Source organism: Ascaphus truei, chromosome 5, assembly GCF_040206685.1.
Source record: "Ascaphus truei isolate aAscTru1 chromosome 5, aAscTru1.hap1, whole genome shotgun sequence".
NCBI classification, from domain to species: Eukaryota; Metazoa; Chordata; class Amphibia; order Anura; family Ascaphidae; genus Ascaphus; species Ascaphus truei.
In genome coordinates, this window is record NC_134487.1 from 290912444 (window position 1) to 290929896 (window position 17453).

Here is a 17453-nt window from a genome sequence, read left to right on the forward strand (position 1 = left end):
GTCTATTTTGCCAACACCTAACACCCCCTCTTACTCTATTAATCCCTCTGTCGGATTACACTTTACTTTTAATAGCACTACCATACATTCAGTAGGTGTCACAATTCATTCCTCCCTCATATTCTCCTTGCAGATTGCTATGGTCGCTAAAACTTGGAGTTTTTTTTCCTCCGTAACAATGCTAATACGCCCTTTCCTCTGTCGCTCTATTGCTTACACTTTAAGCTGTGCCGTCATTCTCTTCCGTCTTGACTATTGGACCTTTATACTATCCGGCCTTCCTGCCTCTCACCCCTACAATTGATCCTAAATGCCGTTTACTCTCTCCTAAATCTGTCTATGCTTCTCCCCTGCTGGCGTCCTATGAAATCCTGTATTACTTACAACATTCACCTTTTCTCTTTCAAGGCTATGCAGACGTCTTTGCCCCTCCTTATATCTCAGCCCTATTTCCTCGTCGTACCCCAACTTGTCCTGCTCAAGGATGTCTTCTGTCTACTCATTATGTATCTGACGCCATTTCCCATCTGAAACCTCTCACTGGGGGAATGATCTTCCCTTCTCGCACCACCTTCAAGGCCAGTCTCAAAACTCACCTTGTGAATTAGGTATTTCAGTAGCTCCCAAGTACTCACCCTCATATGCACTTACCTTCCTACTGTCTCTATGTTCTCCCTATAAATCACTTTGATTGTAAGCTCTGCAGGGCAGGTACTCCTCTCCCTAATGTTTACTTTTGTGTTTGAAGAGCTTAATCCCATGATGTATTACATCCCATATTAATTTGATGCGCCTATTACTGCTGTAAAGCGCTACGTACATGGATGACGCTATACAAATAAAGATAAATACATACGGAGGACCAGAGCCAAGTATAGTATGTTACCATGTGCAATGTCGTCACGGCCCAATGACTTTTGAAGTGGGCACTGTGGGTTGAATCTCAGAGTTGGTTCTCTCTGACCTTGGATAAGTCACTAAAGCTCGGGATTTGTGTCAGAAAATTCTCTGCACCGCACTGATACACTGACAGGGCTGTACAAGGACAACACCTTGTTATTATTACACTGGCAGCAATACAGCAAACATAAATAAGTCTGCAAAGGGGCGGGCGCTTACCAACTTTAGGAGTTGACCAGTACAGAGCGAGCCTCCTGTATATCCGGATATACAGAGGGGGGCGAGTAGGCTTCTGATCAAGCTCTTCTGGGGGTCTTTCTGTGGGTCCCAGGTACAGGATGGACGCCTCATGCCTCTGTGGCCATTGCTGCATAATGACAATAAATTAGAATGAAGGCACAGAGTGACTCACTGGATAAAGCTATAAAATATATATATATACAGCTTAGGTGCTGTGATCCTGTATCTATACCAGGGGTGCGCAAACTTTCTGCGCCGCGCCCCCCTGCCTGCTCTCCCCGTGTCGCGCCCCACCTTACCTTTAATCCGGCATCAAATGACACCGCGGGTTTATGGGACATCACCTTACATGACCCCGTGGCGTAATTTGACGCTGCGTTGCCCTGGCGAAACGTCACCCGAACCCGACAGAATTTGGCGAGTTACAGAGGCCTCGCGCTGAAGAGCGTGGGGGCCTCTAACTGCCGCCCCCCACAAATATCTCGCCCCCTGATCTATACCGTAAGATGCAAGGCTGACGAATGGGTCGGGAGACCTTGAAACGTTGCTCTATTGTGTACATATAACAGTGTGTGTCGGCTAACTTCTCCTCTCCCTGTGTGCTGAATTTTCTGTATTCCTGTTTTTTTTTTAAACATTAAAGAATAAACTTGGTGAGACCGAAAGTAAAACGTAAGTTCTTCATTTTCTTTGGTTTACTCTTTGAGTGCTGATCCAGTATGGTTTTTGTATCATTGGATAAAGCTGGAACGGTTCCACTCGTGGCGGCGGTGTCGCTTAAATTAACAACGCAGTGGTGCGTCAGGGATCACATCAAAGAACCTTATTAACTCCTTTTGTTCTACCAGAGTGGTCTGTGTAAGGGCATCTAACTGCTGTACAAGTTTCATTTTAGTGCAGAAGATAGAAGAATAGAGTAGCAGATAGTCATAAGGACTAAAAACACCCACTTTGTTCAAAAATAGATCTTTGTCTTTACTAATTGCATGTTCATTTTTTACTTCTGCATCCGGATAATTTATTTCATTGTGAAAATGTCCCGGGCTACATATCAATGTTAAAAATAACATTTTCAGGGACTTTCACAAAATATCCAACCATGTGAGGTTTGGAAATACATCCACATTGCGCCTCATTCCTGTTGGAATTGCTACGGGAAGTCTTTCCACAGTTCTGCAAGAGCCTGTAACAAAACTGTAATGCATTGTGGTCCATGTCGACTAACCAGCGCTACTCCAGAAGGCACCTTCAAGCACAGCTGGGTAATACATGGCCCTTTATAAGCCATTAAAGTAAATGGGCTGTAAGTTGTTTTCCAACTACCGAAAATGTCTTATGAAGTAACAAAGCTGAGTAAAAATGTCCCACTCACTGGAAAGGCGGCATGATGTATCTTCCATCAGGGAGTGTGTGTTATGGAGTGGAGCCCGTTAGCCCTGCATCTCACGCTTTCCCTTCTGTGCCGCTGAGTTATTATACATTTGGGGAACATTGCTAGGTGCAGTTGTAGAGATTTGAGTTTGCAATTTCAACAATATATACATACATACGTGCCCACGAATGCAGTCTACGAAGCACCCAGAAAGCACACAAGCCCTCACCACTACGATGAGCCGACGTCACGTGATGGTGACGTCAGACGTACCCTACGTACGTTTCACCGTGACGGGCTTCATCGGGGGCTTGTGTGCTTTCTGGGTGCTTCGTAGACTGCCTTCGTGGGTAGCAAGAGCACCCAGACTTTAGTGTCAGTTCATTTTAATAAAGTGTTTGTGTCCATATTCATTTAGTAAGAGGTTAGCTACCTAGATAGAGCTAGGGCTATATACACGGCTGCTCTAGACTTAGATATTCATCTATACAGCTAGGATTCATTTATCCCCCCTCTTACTCTATGTAAGTTTATGGCTATCCCCATTCAGCCTTTATTTAGGATTTGATTGCAAGGGACTAGTGATATAATAATATCCTTACCATACTTACCTGTGTGACACTTCTCCTACACTTATAAACCATCAAAGGGTTAAATAGACAGACAATAGGGTTTATATATAATTACCCTATGTACTACCCCACCTCTCCGGTCTTTTACTATTTTAATTAACAATTTGTCCCGCATTTATGGTTACTCCAAACAGTTTCATTTTAAGATTATATAATAAATATTAAGTTTTAATTAGGGTGTACTCGCTTAGTGCCACAATATAGGGATTCTGCCTTTCCTCTCACTTAGTACAGTACCCGCAATACACAGGCTTTTCCATACCCCCATTACTGAGCTTTGAAGTCAGAAGATCACATCACTCTCACCCACTGCCATTTCTACACTCACAGGGTCTCTCCCATAGAATTTATTACAGCTTTATTCCCATGCTGTTTAGCCCAGTACTTGGTAGCACTGGTTCAGCGAACTTTGTCCTCTCTCTTTCAGTTGTCCGTGTAGCTTGGAAATGGTGTGATTGAGTAGATTCTCTTTGGCCAATAAAAATCGTATACATGGAAATGTGCAGGGAAAGGGAGTCCAAAACTAGCAAAAAAAAAATCTAGGTAACGCTAGATAGAAGAGAAGAGACGCTCAAGAGGGAGAAGATGCTTCAAGAACACCAAAGACATGTGCAGGAGGATACGAGGAGAAATGGTTTCATCTTCCCAGAGGACTACTGGTAATATGCATTATTGTGCAACATGTCATTTGTAATTCTTGTAATAACTACAGTAGGCCGATTTTAACATTAACACAATATTTGTATATTCACTTGTGTGTGTGTTTTTTTTTTGTTACGTGTCCCAAAGAACGTGAAATAAAGGCGGTATTTCTTACATGGTGCTATGCCCACGGCATCACTACACAAGAAACGTGATCGTTAGGACAAAGTGAAGGCCACGCTTTCTTCTGGTGGTCTGTGGACACCACGTTTCTGCTCTGTATCGTGCAGCGAGGTGATAAAGAGCTTGGGAAGTCACAGAGACCACTCCCAGAACAGCAGATACTCAATATTACCTGAAGTGTACTGAATATGTGAGCAGCTCTGGTCTTTAAGGGCCCGAGGTACCAATATCTGTAACCAGAACAAAAGGTGAATGTGCAGGAAGAAATACAGGAACACTCAACTCAACTAAACTCAAATAAAGAGCACACAACCACCAGAGCATTCTGTATAGCAGCGTTTCCCAGATGGTTGGTCGCAACCCGGCACCGGGCCACGAAAGCAAAATGCCGGTTCACCTAAAAAAAACTCTCAAAAACCTAGAGGTTTAATTTTTGGGTTGTCGTTTTTTCCCGAAACTCTAAAATACAAGTAAATAACGTTGAATCGGGACTATTGAATAAATAATTCAATTAATCAAGACGAACGACGCACTCCATCCGCGTCCGCGCCTCACCGCGCCATTTCGGAGTCTCGTTGTTTGGGGCAAAGTAGCCCAACCAATGGCGAGGCTGTGCGGCGGCGGGAGAGACGCGCGCCTTGCGATCTGGTCGCCAGTTGAAGCCCCGTAGTATTACATTCAGTCAGTTTCATTGGGAAACATTTTGAGGTGCGGTGACGTGGGAGACTGAAGGATCCTGGTATCGCGAGAACACGCAACACCCGGAAGTCACGCAGTCGCGTTGTGGTGTCAGTGTGTCCCAGCGCGCGGGACGGACGCTCACTATTTTAGTGGGTCACGAAGGAGAAGTATAAAAACCGGGCCACAGAAAAAAAAAAAAGTTCGGGAAATGCTGCTGTATAGTGAACAGGACAAATCAATCCATATAGTTATAGTATATATATATATATCTCTTGCATTCCCAGTAAAATCAACCCCACACTGATGAGACCCATCAAGGTCGAAACAGCTGTCTGTGGGTGGTTTTCTGGGTATGCACCTTAACCCTGGCTGTGCTCAAAGCTGTGACCATGCAGCAAGCTTAAGCCTATAGGGAACCATGTTAAAAATGGTTATTGAGGCAAAAAGTGACACTGTGTGCTCATTTGCATGTCATCTCTCAGAATCCCTTGCTGCAGTGGAAGTGCTGTATGCTGGGTGATAATGGGGAAAGGCGGGGTTGCAGACCTGCCTAAGACATGCAGATGAGCACACAGCTATATTTGCATATATATATATATATATATATATATATATATAGTTATAGTATATAAGGAACAAAGTAAAGTAGGGGTACTCCACTGAAGATGAATAATACCAGGAGCAGCCAACTCCAGTCCTCAAGAGCCATCAACAGGTAGGGTATTGGGTATATCCCTGCTTCAGGACAGGCGACACAATCAGTAGCTCTGTCATTATGACTGAGCCACCTGGGCTGAAGCAGGGATATACCCAATATCTGACCTGTTGATGGGTCTTGAGGACTGGAGTTGGCCAGCCACCCACGGAATAGTATATTAAAGCACATGGACTCCTAAGAGCGATCTGTTACATAATACAAAAAACACCTAGAGGAGCAAGTTAAAACACAAGTAAAAACAAAATCGCATACCGGACCGCAAGGCAAAGATATGTAATAATCAACGTTTTCCTCTAGATCAGTGTTTTTCAACAGGGGTTCCTAGATGCCCTTGGGTTACTTGGGCCTACTTAAAGGGTTCCCTGTAATTTCCAGGTCATTTAAAATGGTACCAAATGCAGAAGAATTAACAATGCATCTGATCTCAGACGCCTTATTAGAGAGGGTTGGGGTTCCTTACAATGCATCAGATATCAGATGCGCTATTAGAGAGGGTTGGGGTTCCTTACAATGCATCTGATCTCAGACACGCTATTAGAGAGGGTTGGGGTTCCTTACAATGCATCAGATATCAGATGCGCTATTAGATAGGGTTGGGGTTCCTTACAATGCATCTGATCTCAGACGCGCGACTAGAGAGGGTTGGGGTTCCTTACAATGCATCTGATTTCAGACGCGCTATTTGAGAGGGTCGGGGTTCCTTACAATGCATCGGATCTCAGACGTTATTAGAGAGGGTTGGGGCACCGCAGAATTTCGCAAATATAATTATAGGGTTCCTTAACCAAATAAAGGTTAAAAAAACACTGCTCTAAATGTTTTTTTGTATTATGTAATAAATACATTTTTGGCATTATCGATTTTAACTTTATCAATGGTTGCCCACATATTGAAGATTTCTTTTTCATTCCCCTTAGGAGTCTGAGTGCTTTAGGACGCATTTAGATGTAGGGTTATTCCTGTTTGTTTTTATGTGCAGGGTCAGGAAGAAATATTGGCCCTCTCTGTGAAGGTTCAGGATTAGGTCCAATTTTCCAAAGTTGATGCCGGTTATCTGTGCAGGTGTGACATTGACACTAGGTGGGTATAAACATTTGGGATGCAATAGTTCTGCAGGGAGAAAATATGCAAATAAGTTGGACAAGGAGCCCATGCCTGCTGTTACTTTGCGATTTAGAAGAGAGTGATGTGAGCAAGTGCTGTGATTGAACACAGACTTGCACTGCAGAATGCACGCAGGGGTAAATATAACTGTATGTGAAGATAAATGACATGTAGGGAACGCGATGTTACAGGTGCTAGCCACTAACAGGGGAGGGAAAGTTATAGCTGCCTGCAAATTCTCTACCCGACACTGCTAATCATTCATTCCTGGGCTTTCTTATGTATTCATGTTTCTGCATTGTCCCCTGTATTCTCAGCAACAGCCCCATATTCTGAATGTTCCCACTGTTTACTTGCTGGCTTTTGAGGAAGCATCACGGTAGGATCCCCATCTTAATTCGTTTACTGCGAACACCGGCTGATCCTGTTCTCCCTGCAGAAAGAGAGCAGACAGAAGTGAGGAACCACAGAGCTTACAGTCTAAGTTTTTGGCACAGAGAGATAAAGTGACTTGCTCCAGGTCACAAGGAGCTGACACTGGGATTTGAACTAGGCTCCCCTGCTTCAAAGTCAGTGTCATTGTTATCAGTCAGTGTCTTCACTCCCTAGGTCGCTCCTTCAGGCATACATACCTGTAAACGCAACGGCCAGCTTCACAATGCAAGGACAGCAACCACATTGAGGAGACCCAAAAACTAAACAGCTGCCTGGGTAGGTTTGCTGTCCATGCACTTCTTTAACCCAGGCTTAGCGTGTAGCGCGGCAGGCATAAGCTTGTAGGGATCTTCGCTAAAGTGCATATAAAGCAAAACGTGACGCAGTACGAGTGCTTTCTTGCATGCCATCCCTGGGTATGCTGTGTGATTATGGGGTAAGGCAGGTTTGGGGACCTGTCTGAGATGTGAATGTGCTCATAGGTGTTTTTATCATTATTGGTCTATACATATTGGATGAGGTGGCCAACTCCAGTCCACAAGGGCTAACAACAGGTCAGGTTTTAGGGATATCCCTGCTTCAGCACAGGTGGCTCAATTAGTGGCTCCGTCATTCAGACTGAGCCAACTGTGCTCAAGCAGGGATATCCTTCAAACGGGACCTGTTGGTGGTCCTTGAGGACTGGAGTAGACCACCCTGAACTAGATGGACATAAAATATTTTCCAATCTCCTTCGAGCATCTTGCTGCCTCTAAAAGAATGGATATGTGAAGGCGGGTAAATACTTGCAGACATACTCAGGAGCAAATTGTGATGTCAAAGTGGCTTTTAAACAAAGTATTAAAGCTGCAGTGTATGTTCAGAGACTGGGCCTCCTCTACCATCTGCTACTAAGAATGTAATGTGTGCTGCAGCAGGCAGAGTGGCCTGCAATGCAAGGCATTGAAGAACTGAAAGATTTTATTTGCTGACCCTTTGCCATGAAGCCTAGGTAATCTGGGCTCACCCCTCACCTTTATCTCCAGAACATCGAGTGGAACAGTCTCCCCTTTCAGGATGGAAAGTGTCGCCTCTGAGATGTGTCTGAAAAGTAGATCAGAAGGTCAAGGGTTGAAAGTCAAGGACAAGCCAAACCTATCGCTACTGTGGGAAAGAAGGACACAATTGAAGGATGGAGAAAAGTCAGAACAAATGGCAGAAGAGACCGTTCACCGGGGGAATACTGCAGGCCGACATAAATACACAGGGACAAATGAACTTCTGTCCCCGATTCTGTCCGTCCCCCTACAGGGTGATATTACAAGTGACAGAAAGACATTGGGTCCATCAACCTCCAACACAGGGAGGCAGACTGGTACCTAACCAAGTAAAAACTAATTCTGGATTTAATCCACTTTTAATGTCATTTTGACCTTTTTTATGCTACCTGCAGTCATTAAATCAACTAACATTTTCACGCTGTTACAAAATATCTGCTTATGTATTGCATTTGATGCCCCCTTATGTTCATGCATGTACCATATAATTTCCATGCAGAAATTATTCAAACCGATTGCTGAACACTTTTTAAGACTACTTTGCTTTTCAGTGTTTGCCTCTAATTGTACTTTCCTACAATGTCAATTAGTCGTTTAAAGTAAAGGTTATCATCACTGAGTTGTCTGAAGTTTGTTTTGACTGGAGTACCAGACTGGAATTCATGTCTGTATAGGTCAGGGAGGGAGGGAGGGAGAAAGAGAGCAAGAAGCCAATTAAAACTCTGAAAGTGTACTATTATTCAACAAGCATTTAAAGGGTACGTCACTCTGTCTTGATCTCACTGATTTCAGTGTATGCAAAAAATCAAATTAACATCTATATTTTTTAAAACGTTGTATGTGCTGTCCCAAAGGCCAATCAGATTGGTCCGTGGACTAGCCCCACCCCGCACGCCTCATTGGTCACGCTCACCCACCGCCGACACAGCTACCAACGCTGCCCGCTCCTCCGTGCCGCCGCATCACCTCTCCCCACATTTCCCCCCCTCTCACACCCGCAGCAAACCCCAGCCTCTTCACCACTACCCACGCTGCCCGTTCCTCGGCGCCACAGCCTCACCTCAAACGCCACCCCTCCTCCACCTCACGACACGACGCCTCCTGCAAAACTCACGCCACCGAGTAACCGCCGCCGCCGCCTCACATATTACCGCCGGGAGCGCCAGCAGCCATGTACCTCCTCATCCCCCCCCCCCCACCCGAGGCCGGACCGGGAGCGCCAGCAGTCAGGTACCTCCTCATCCCCACCCGAGACCGGAACGGGAGCGCCGGGATGTGCCAGCAGGTATCACCAAAGCCCCCCTCCCCCCCCCGCGGCCGAGGTGGTGCCAGCAGGTATCGACTCCCCCACTCCCCCCCCGGACCAGCGGCCAGGCCGGGAAGACGGGAGCGCGAGCAGCTATCAATAACCACCCCCCCTTCGCGGCAGAGCAGAGGAAAAAGCAGAGGGGGGGGCGGGCAAACAACAACAAACTGACTGACACACGAACTGCCTGTCTGAAACACACACACACACACTGACTGACACACAAACACAGACAGACTGCCGCACACACAGACACATTGACTGCCGCACACACACACACACACACACATCGTCTGACGCGCGCACACACACATCGACTGAAGCGCACACACACCCATGGACTGACACGCACACACAGACTGGCGCGCGCGCATACACACACACACTGACTGACGCACACACCCACTGACTGACGCACACACACACACACACACACACACACTGACGCACACACACACACACACACACACTGACTGATGCACACACACACCCCCACTGACTGATGCACACACACACCCACTGACTGACGCACACGCGCACACACACTGACTGACGCGCGCACACAAACACACACACAGACACACTGACTGACACGCGCACACACACACACACACACACACACACCCACACACACTGACTGACGCACACACACACACACTGACTGACGCGCACCCACACACACTGACTGACGCGCACGCACACACTGACTTACGCGCACGCACACACACTGACTGACGCACACACACACACACTGACTGACGCACACACACACACACACACTGACTGACGCACACACACACTGACTGACGCACACACACACACACACACACTGACTGACGCGCACACACACACACACGGACTGACGCACACACACTGACTGACGCACACACACACACTGACTGACGCACACACACACTGACTGACTGACGCACACACACACACTGACGCACACACACACACTGACGCACACACACACACACTGACGCACACACACTGACACACTGACACACACACTGCATGAAGCTGGAAAGAAGGGGGGAACAGAGCTGGAAAGGGGGGTGGGTGCCCGGACCGGTAAATGGGGGGCGGGGAGGGCCCGGACCTGTAAAGGGGGGGGGGGGCTGGATTGATGGGAACGGGGGACAAACAGAGGGGGGAGACGGGAAGAGGGAGAGAGAGGGAGGGGAAGAGAGAGAGGAGCAGGAACATTACATCCCGGGAAACGCCGAGTCTCTCAGCTAGTGTATTAATAAACGACAGGTATTAACGAATTGGCCATCACTATTACAAAAGGCACTCAACTTTTCTTTTGTTCGGTATTTACGTGAACCAGCAGTACCACACTAATACCTTACCCCCCAGATACTTCTAGCCTCTGTTTTCACAGGTCAAAAAAATATGGTTGTTGCCTGTGGCAGTCAATAAATGGCATACGTGATCATAAATGGCAGGGTTATACAAGGAACAGTATATTCTTAACAGTATAGGCTAAAGGAAATATAAATTATCGGTGTATAGTATTTGTTTCATATCACTCCTAGTTGTGGCATTTATAAATCTGTGTTCTGTGACTATTCGGTCCTCAGAGCAGAAGTTCATAGGACACCTTTAAGACCAATAGCAGACAACTGATTCACCTCTTAGGTTCCAAAAAGGCTTTTTGCATTTCATATGGGTCCGACCAGGTTATCCTACATACGATGGCATTTTTACTATGAATCTAGTATTTACTGGGAAAGGTTATTGAGCATTTTATACTCCATTATTACATTGGAAATACCGTATTTCCTTGATTCTAAGACGCACCATTGATTTAATAACAATTTACAGGGGGGGGGGGGGGGAAAGAAACACTACATTAAATGTACAGAAAAAAATGTTTTTACTTACTGTCAATGCTGCAAAGAAGTATTTTTGATGACATTAAGTGACAATTAGGGATACCTTCTATGCACAGGCAATGACAACTTAAATGAAGGCACCTTCAGCCTGATATAGGGCAACAGCAGCCTCCTGCCATGCATTACGGTCGGTAGGGTTGGCAGCATGGCGTTCTAGGAACGTCATGCCGCAACGTAGGAGATCACGTGATCCTCAGTTGACTCGCATTAGTGGCCATATTGGTACAGGAACCATTCCCATTTGTCAATGACATCGATTGTAAGACGCATCCCGATTTCAGAAATGGTAAAGAGTGAAAAAAAGTGCGTCAGAATCGAGGAAATACGGTAAAATAATTGTTCTCTTCCAGACCACAGGTTGTATAACTGTCCACAGCTAAGGGTTAGTAACAAATGACTGCCAGGACTCTCCCCTGCAGGCCATGTCAGGTGGTCAGGCTCAAAGAATTGAAGGCTATAAAAATGTGTCTGAGACCCACAAGTTAGAATTGTCTAGGGCTACAGCCATGTGTGCGGCCTCATTGTCTTCTCAGGACCCTCGGGCGGAAATACTACAAGACTTGATTATTTATACATCTATTTCACTATGTGGAGTCCCTATTGCTTTAAATTACCTTGACTGTGGAATACATAATTGGGGGTCTCAAAGGCAAAACTATTGCTTTTGCGAAGCCCAGTTAAAAAAAGATTGGGATCCACTGGATTAGATTTGTTTTGTTGGGATCTGACACTTGTGCACCAATGTTCTTCACTGTATGTAGCCACTGCAGTGTTCCATAGTAACGTAATGAAAGAGAAAGTTTGCGAAGCCGGTTGAATTTATGATCTATCATGACAAAAATGAAAGGCCCTGTGCCATTCGGAATTGGTTCCTCTGTGTCACATAATGGGTGACAGTGTCACACACAGAAATCATTCATAGCCTACTGAAGAGGAGAACCAGCGACATGTCATGAAGAGACCCTCCCTAACCACTCTTCCCTTCATATAACCGGCCTCACGCTCAGGTTCAATAAAATGTGACTTTTACACTGGTTCTCATGACTTTGGTTCCTACCCAGTTGAGCGCACCATTTTTACACAGTTGAGGAATTTAATAGGATCTGCCCCTCCCAATATAGGACCACACTCAGATAGAAGCATAATACCGCCATTGGTAGGAGGTGCGCAAGTTATGGAGACAGCAAGAAAACGGTCCTCTACTAGTCTTGACTTACTGGACCTTGTTGTCAGTCGGTGGGTATAGCGTGCGGCTGAGGGTGTTCGTCATTCCCAGGGGGATGAATCCAATAGGAATCTTACTGAAGATTGCCTGTAGAGACAAAAACAAGGTCAGCCCTGGAGAGGCTATAAACCAGAGGTGAATAACTCCAGTCCTCAAGGGCCACCAATAGGCCAGGTATTAGGGATATCCCTGCTTCAGCACAGGTAGCTCAAATCAGTGGCTCAGTCAACAGCCACCTGTGCTGAAGCAGGGATACCCTTAAGGACTAGAGTTGGCCACCCCTGCTTTAGACCCTTCTCTTCCATTGTTAACCAACGTTTCAGGGAAGAGCTCTTTTTATCGTCACCCAAAACAGACTAGATGCAGTCACCCCAGGCCGTTACGTTTTAATTGAATATATACGGATAGGATATGAAAATAAACTCCTTTAGAAATGATCAGTCCACGAATCCACCTTCATCACTAAGGGTGCATTTCCTTCTGCATGTTTATTTTGTAAAGGTTTCTGTGCCATAAGGTGTCTAATTTCCCCTCCAGTTTTCCCCCCCACGCTATTGATTTTTATTTTTTTAACTGTATTTTATTCCTAAAAAACGAGATTAAAACCTAAATTAAAATGACTGCTACGCACGTCTCAACCAGTGACTTAGTTAGGGTGACCAGATTTGGGATTGTGTCCCGGGGAACCCGACAACTTTTTTTTTTTAAAGTTGCCAAAAAGTCCCATTTTTTTTAATTTGCCATTGACGCATGCGCGACCGGCTCTTTAACCCGTGCACGCGCGATCAGTGTGGGTCGTTCGTGCATGCGCAGTCGGCGCTGGCCTTTCGTGCATGCGCGACAGTTGTCCTGTTTTTTTTACTGGGATAATATGGTCGCCCTACAGTTTGTTGCATGCAATCTGCTCGACTCAGCATGAAATAATAAACGTCTCCTCTCTTTTTAACACTACAAAGTCAACGTCATTTTTTTTTTTTCTGTAGTCAAATTCTCGCTATTTCGGTTGCTGCAATTTTGCTTCCCTGGGAGGTTAAAATAACCACTGGCGGATGGCTGGCCCGGCGATATAAAGATTTAGATAGAAAAAAGGTTGAACCATCTGGTTATGTGATGACCTCTTTTCTGTTTTTTTTAGGGGGTTTGCTACTAACTGGGAGCGGTGAAGGAATTGTACGGCCGCGCCTGCAGGGTGTACAGCAGCCGGACATCAGGCGTTAACCGCGGCATCAAATATTCCAAAAACTAGAAGCAGGAGGCACATACCTCATCAGCTCTGCGGAGCAGTCCTGTGACTACCTGAAAGAAGCAATGTAAAACGTTCCTTATCGTTCTGTTCCATGAGACGGGTTACTAATAGAACAAGCAGCCCTCCCAGGGCAGCAGGGCGCTAAATTCCAGTCCTCAAGACCTCTCAACAGGTCAGGTTTTCAGGATATCCCTGCTTCAGCACAGGTGGCTCAATCATATCCCTGCCACAGCACAGGTGGCTCAATCATATCCCTGCCACAGCACAGGTGGCTCAATCATCGACTGAGCCTCTGATTGAGCCACCTGTGCTGAAGCTGGGATATTCTGAAAACCAGACCTGTTGGGGAGGCTTGGGGACTGCATTTGAGGCTCGCTGCTGTACAGTACAAGTGAGACTTTTCCCATTCCAGCCAGGTCAGGTTTCAAACAATAAGCACCAGAATGATTCATCTGATGACATTTCAGGTTATTATAAGAATTAGAATGTTAAATTCATATAGCACCACTCAATTCCAGCACATTGTCTGCGTGGCACAGCCTCCTCAGGAGACCTCCAAAGTCACGCCACACAATCCCTTGCTGTGGATGCAAAGCATTGTGGGGAGAGACTTTGGAAGGTCCTTCTGTAGTTGACAGCCATATTACCCACGCTAAGGTGCAGTTTGGGGCCTAGGTGCGCAGTCCCCACACGAGCTCAGGAACCCACTATACTGCCTGGGATCCCCCATTACAGATTTATTTGGTGATCCCCTTGGGGTCCGCAAACCCCCTGTGGGGAATAACTGCCCTAGAGGAGCAGCTACGTAAATAACCCAACTTCCATTAAATAAATAACACCAATTAAATGACATGTAAATGGCTACCTTAGTTCACTGTTATACGACAGGAACAACCACTTATTTAGAATCTGGCATTTCCCACAACATGGATAGTTACGTGGTCAGTAAATTATTTCTTTATTCACAAGACCCCGATAGATTTTTTTGCCACGTTAATCTTCCCTTCTAATCTAACCTGAAGTAGAAACAGCTGAGTTGTTCAAAGCTCTGTACACTATAAATTCACCTATTAAGAATCCTAATGTCGACCCCATAAAACATATCACAACCTACAATCCGTCTGCACTTCTAATACAACAATATCAACATATTCAGCAACCTTAACCGCTTCCGTGCCAGAGGCCACCAGCTTATCCAGCACTGAAAGAATCACTTTACATGGAATAAGCAGTATCCTGTTTAAAAGTTTTCCCTAAATGATACAAATTGAATATGTATATTTAAAGAATTATGCATTAAAAAAAAAATGGGGGAGGAAATGGAGACGTTTGGGTTTTTTAACAGGAGTCAGGGAGCAGACATCCTGGGTTTGTGAAGTCATTTATAACAGTGGGCATATTTGAGAAGCTGCAATGCATATGGACCAGATACTAACTCTTCTCACCGTAACCCTGAACTCTTCCTGGATGCTGGTGTGTAAAACCCCATGGGAAGAAGAGGGCAGGTTTGTAATGTTTTAGCAAAAGCCGGAGGGATCTGTAATGGATTCCAATGCACTTCATCCTCTCTCTTATATCCCAATGTCATTAATGACACACACATTCCCAGCATGCTCTGACCCTGTAATGGTCCTTCTGCATGAAGAGCAGAGATGCCTGCAAGCTCTGCAGCACGGAAGTTTCTCAGTGTTTACTTCTACATTTCGTGCATTTATCCCTGTTTTGTACCATATTTCCCAGTGTTATATCTTGTCACTGTCATCTTTAGAGTGTAAGCTCTTGGGACCAGGGACTCCTTCCTCCCGTTGTTTTCTTTAATACTTTATGCATCCATCTCCTCTGCATTATGTATAATATATCTCTGTAAATCAATGTGTACATGATTGGTGCTATATAAATAGAAATACATCATTGCATGTTTTGCCTGTATAGTAAACCGCACACATGGTTGGCAGCAAGTAATAAAAATAGATATATAAACAAAAAAACAAAGTTATATATTTCTCCAGGCGAGTTAAAGATTTGATCTCTCACCTCTTGTAGGGTCCCATCACCCCCGGCCACGATGATCAGATCAGTGCTTTCCATCACCTCCAGTAGCTTTTTTGCTTGACCTTCAAAATCTGTCTGAGGGAGAGATGTCAGAAGTCAATTTGCTGGGCACGCAGAAGCGATGCTGCCTCCATAGAATGGCTGCAACACTCTATGCATGATGTCCTATAACCCACAGGGAAATCATATTTGATTTTAACAATCAGTAGTAGAAGTGCCTTTATGTGGTGGTGCTGTGGCGGACTCAAAAGATTGAAAAGGGGTGGCCAACTCCAGTCCTCAAAGGCCACCAACAGGTGAGGTTTTCAGGATATCCCTGCTTCAGCACAGGTGGCTCAGTCATAATGACCGTACTGGAGTTGGCCACCCCTACCCTTTGAAAGAGCTTCATTACATTGTGTTACGTCCTGTTTGCTGTTCCTTTATCTCCCTCTCCACATTTGCTCGCAGTCTCAGCGGAGGAGACCCTTTGGGCGCCAGAGGGGAGATCCAGGAGCCCGTTCCCTCTATCCACGTTTTTACATCTATTATCACGAACACTTCTTGCGAGTTCCAAACCTTTGGAGTGGGAGATTGTCCATTTTTGACACGGATCACACTAGGTTTTTACCATTGTGCTATAGGTCGTTTCTTGTTGGACTTTACACACCGAAGAGACTGCATATTTTCTCTTTCTTTAGCTGCCAGCATTACACCCCAAGAAAGAAAAAACCCTGGAAAGCATGGAGTATTTTCCCCCTTCGCTAAATCTGCTGCCGATTTGCTGCATCACTACTGACCAAGTTTCGGTGCCCAGAGCCTTTTTCCCCCTCCATAAAGCGACCCCATTGTTCCCAGCAATGTTTCCGCGTAACGTGCATTCATTCGCACAACCTCTTCCGCGAGGGAAACTGCTATTTTTATACCATAATCAACATTCTGCCAAATGAAAATAGCTTCCTGGTAATTAACGGCCGTGGTGCTAATCACCACCCTTCATCCGAAGCTGTCACAGCAATTCGGGAACAGCTTTTGAAACCTGGCCCATGCATACAGAACACCTGTCTATTCCAATATATTCTGCACACACTTCAAACTACGGTGTGCAGCCACCTCTGTGGCACAATCCTGACTGCACATTCTGTACAGTTAACCCTGTATCTGTCCGAGTGACCAGCCAAGGGGTATACATTATTATAAAAAAAAAAGACTGTCTTGTTTTAGTTCCAGTGAAAGACAGTATAAGTACAGATGTAGGGTGTCACATGATCACCCAAGATAACACAATATCTCCAAGTATAACTCCGAATATGACAAGAGTTTCCATAGGATTTATTGGTAACAATGCCATACAGCATATTTCAACATATACATTGCACCAGATACTGTAACAATGAAATACGGCTTCATCTGTAAATAGGAGCACGGTTATCCAACTCACTAAAAGGTCCTAACACAGGGGTGCCCAACTCGTCTTCAAGGGCCACCAACAGATCAGGTCTTCAGGATATCCCTGCTTCAGCACAGGTGGCTCAGAGTCAGAGACTGAGCCACCTGTGCTGAAGCAGGGAAATCCTTAAAACCTGGTCAGTTTGGTGGCCCTTGAAGACTGGAGTTGGCCACCAATGCCCTAACACAAGAATGGGAAGTTTTTAGCACAACTCTACAAACGACCAACTGAATAGGAATTAAACTGAATAGGTTAAACAACGGTTAATCAAACTGAATTAACCTTGAATAGGTTAAACTCCTGCTTGAATTTTGGGTTTCACAAATTCTCTCCCCTAGTTAGTATTCAAA

At 45.4% G+C, this 17453-nt stretch overlaps 1 protein-coding gene across 8 annotated transcripts in view; it reads right to left on the minus strand.

Moving 5' to 3' along the window:
• The window catches only part of AGK (acylglycerol kinase), a 49688-nt gene that overhangs the window by 7219 nt on the left and 25016 nt on the right, over positions 1 to 17453 (minus strand). For all 8 annotated transcript variants that reach the window (XM_075602623.1, XM_075602622.1, XM_075602620.1 and 5 more), the window contains 7 exons: positions 15657 to 15749; positions 13640 to 13672; positions 12369 to 12463; positions 7921 to 7990; positions 6826 to 6905; positions 4142 to 4199; positions 1120 to 1267 (listed from right to left, as the gene is read on the minus strand). In XM_075602623.1, coding sequence (XP_075458738.1) covers positions 1120 to 1267; positions 4142 to 4199; positions 6826 to 6905; positions 7921 to 7990; positions 12369 to 12463; positions 13640 to 13672; positions 15657 to 15749 — 577 coding nt within the window. The remainder of the gene's footprint in view (positions 1 to 1119; positions 1268 to 4141; positions 4200 to 6825; positions 6906 to 7920; positions 7991 to 12368; positions 12464 to 13639; positions 13673 to 15656; positions 15750 to 17453) is intronic.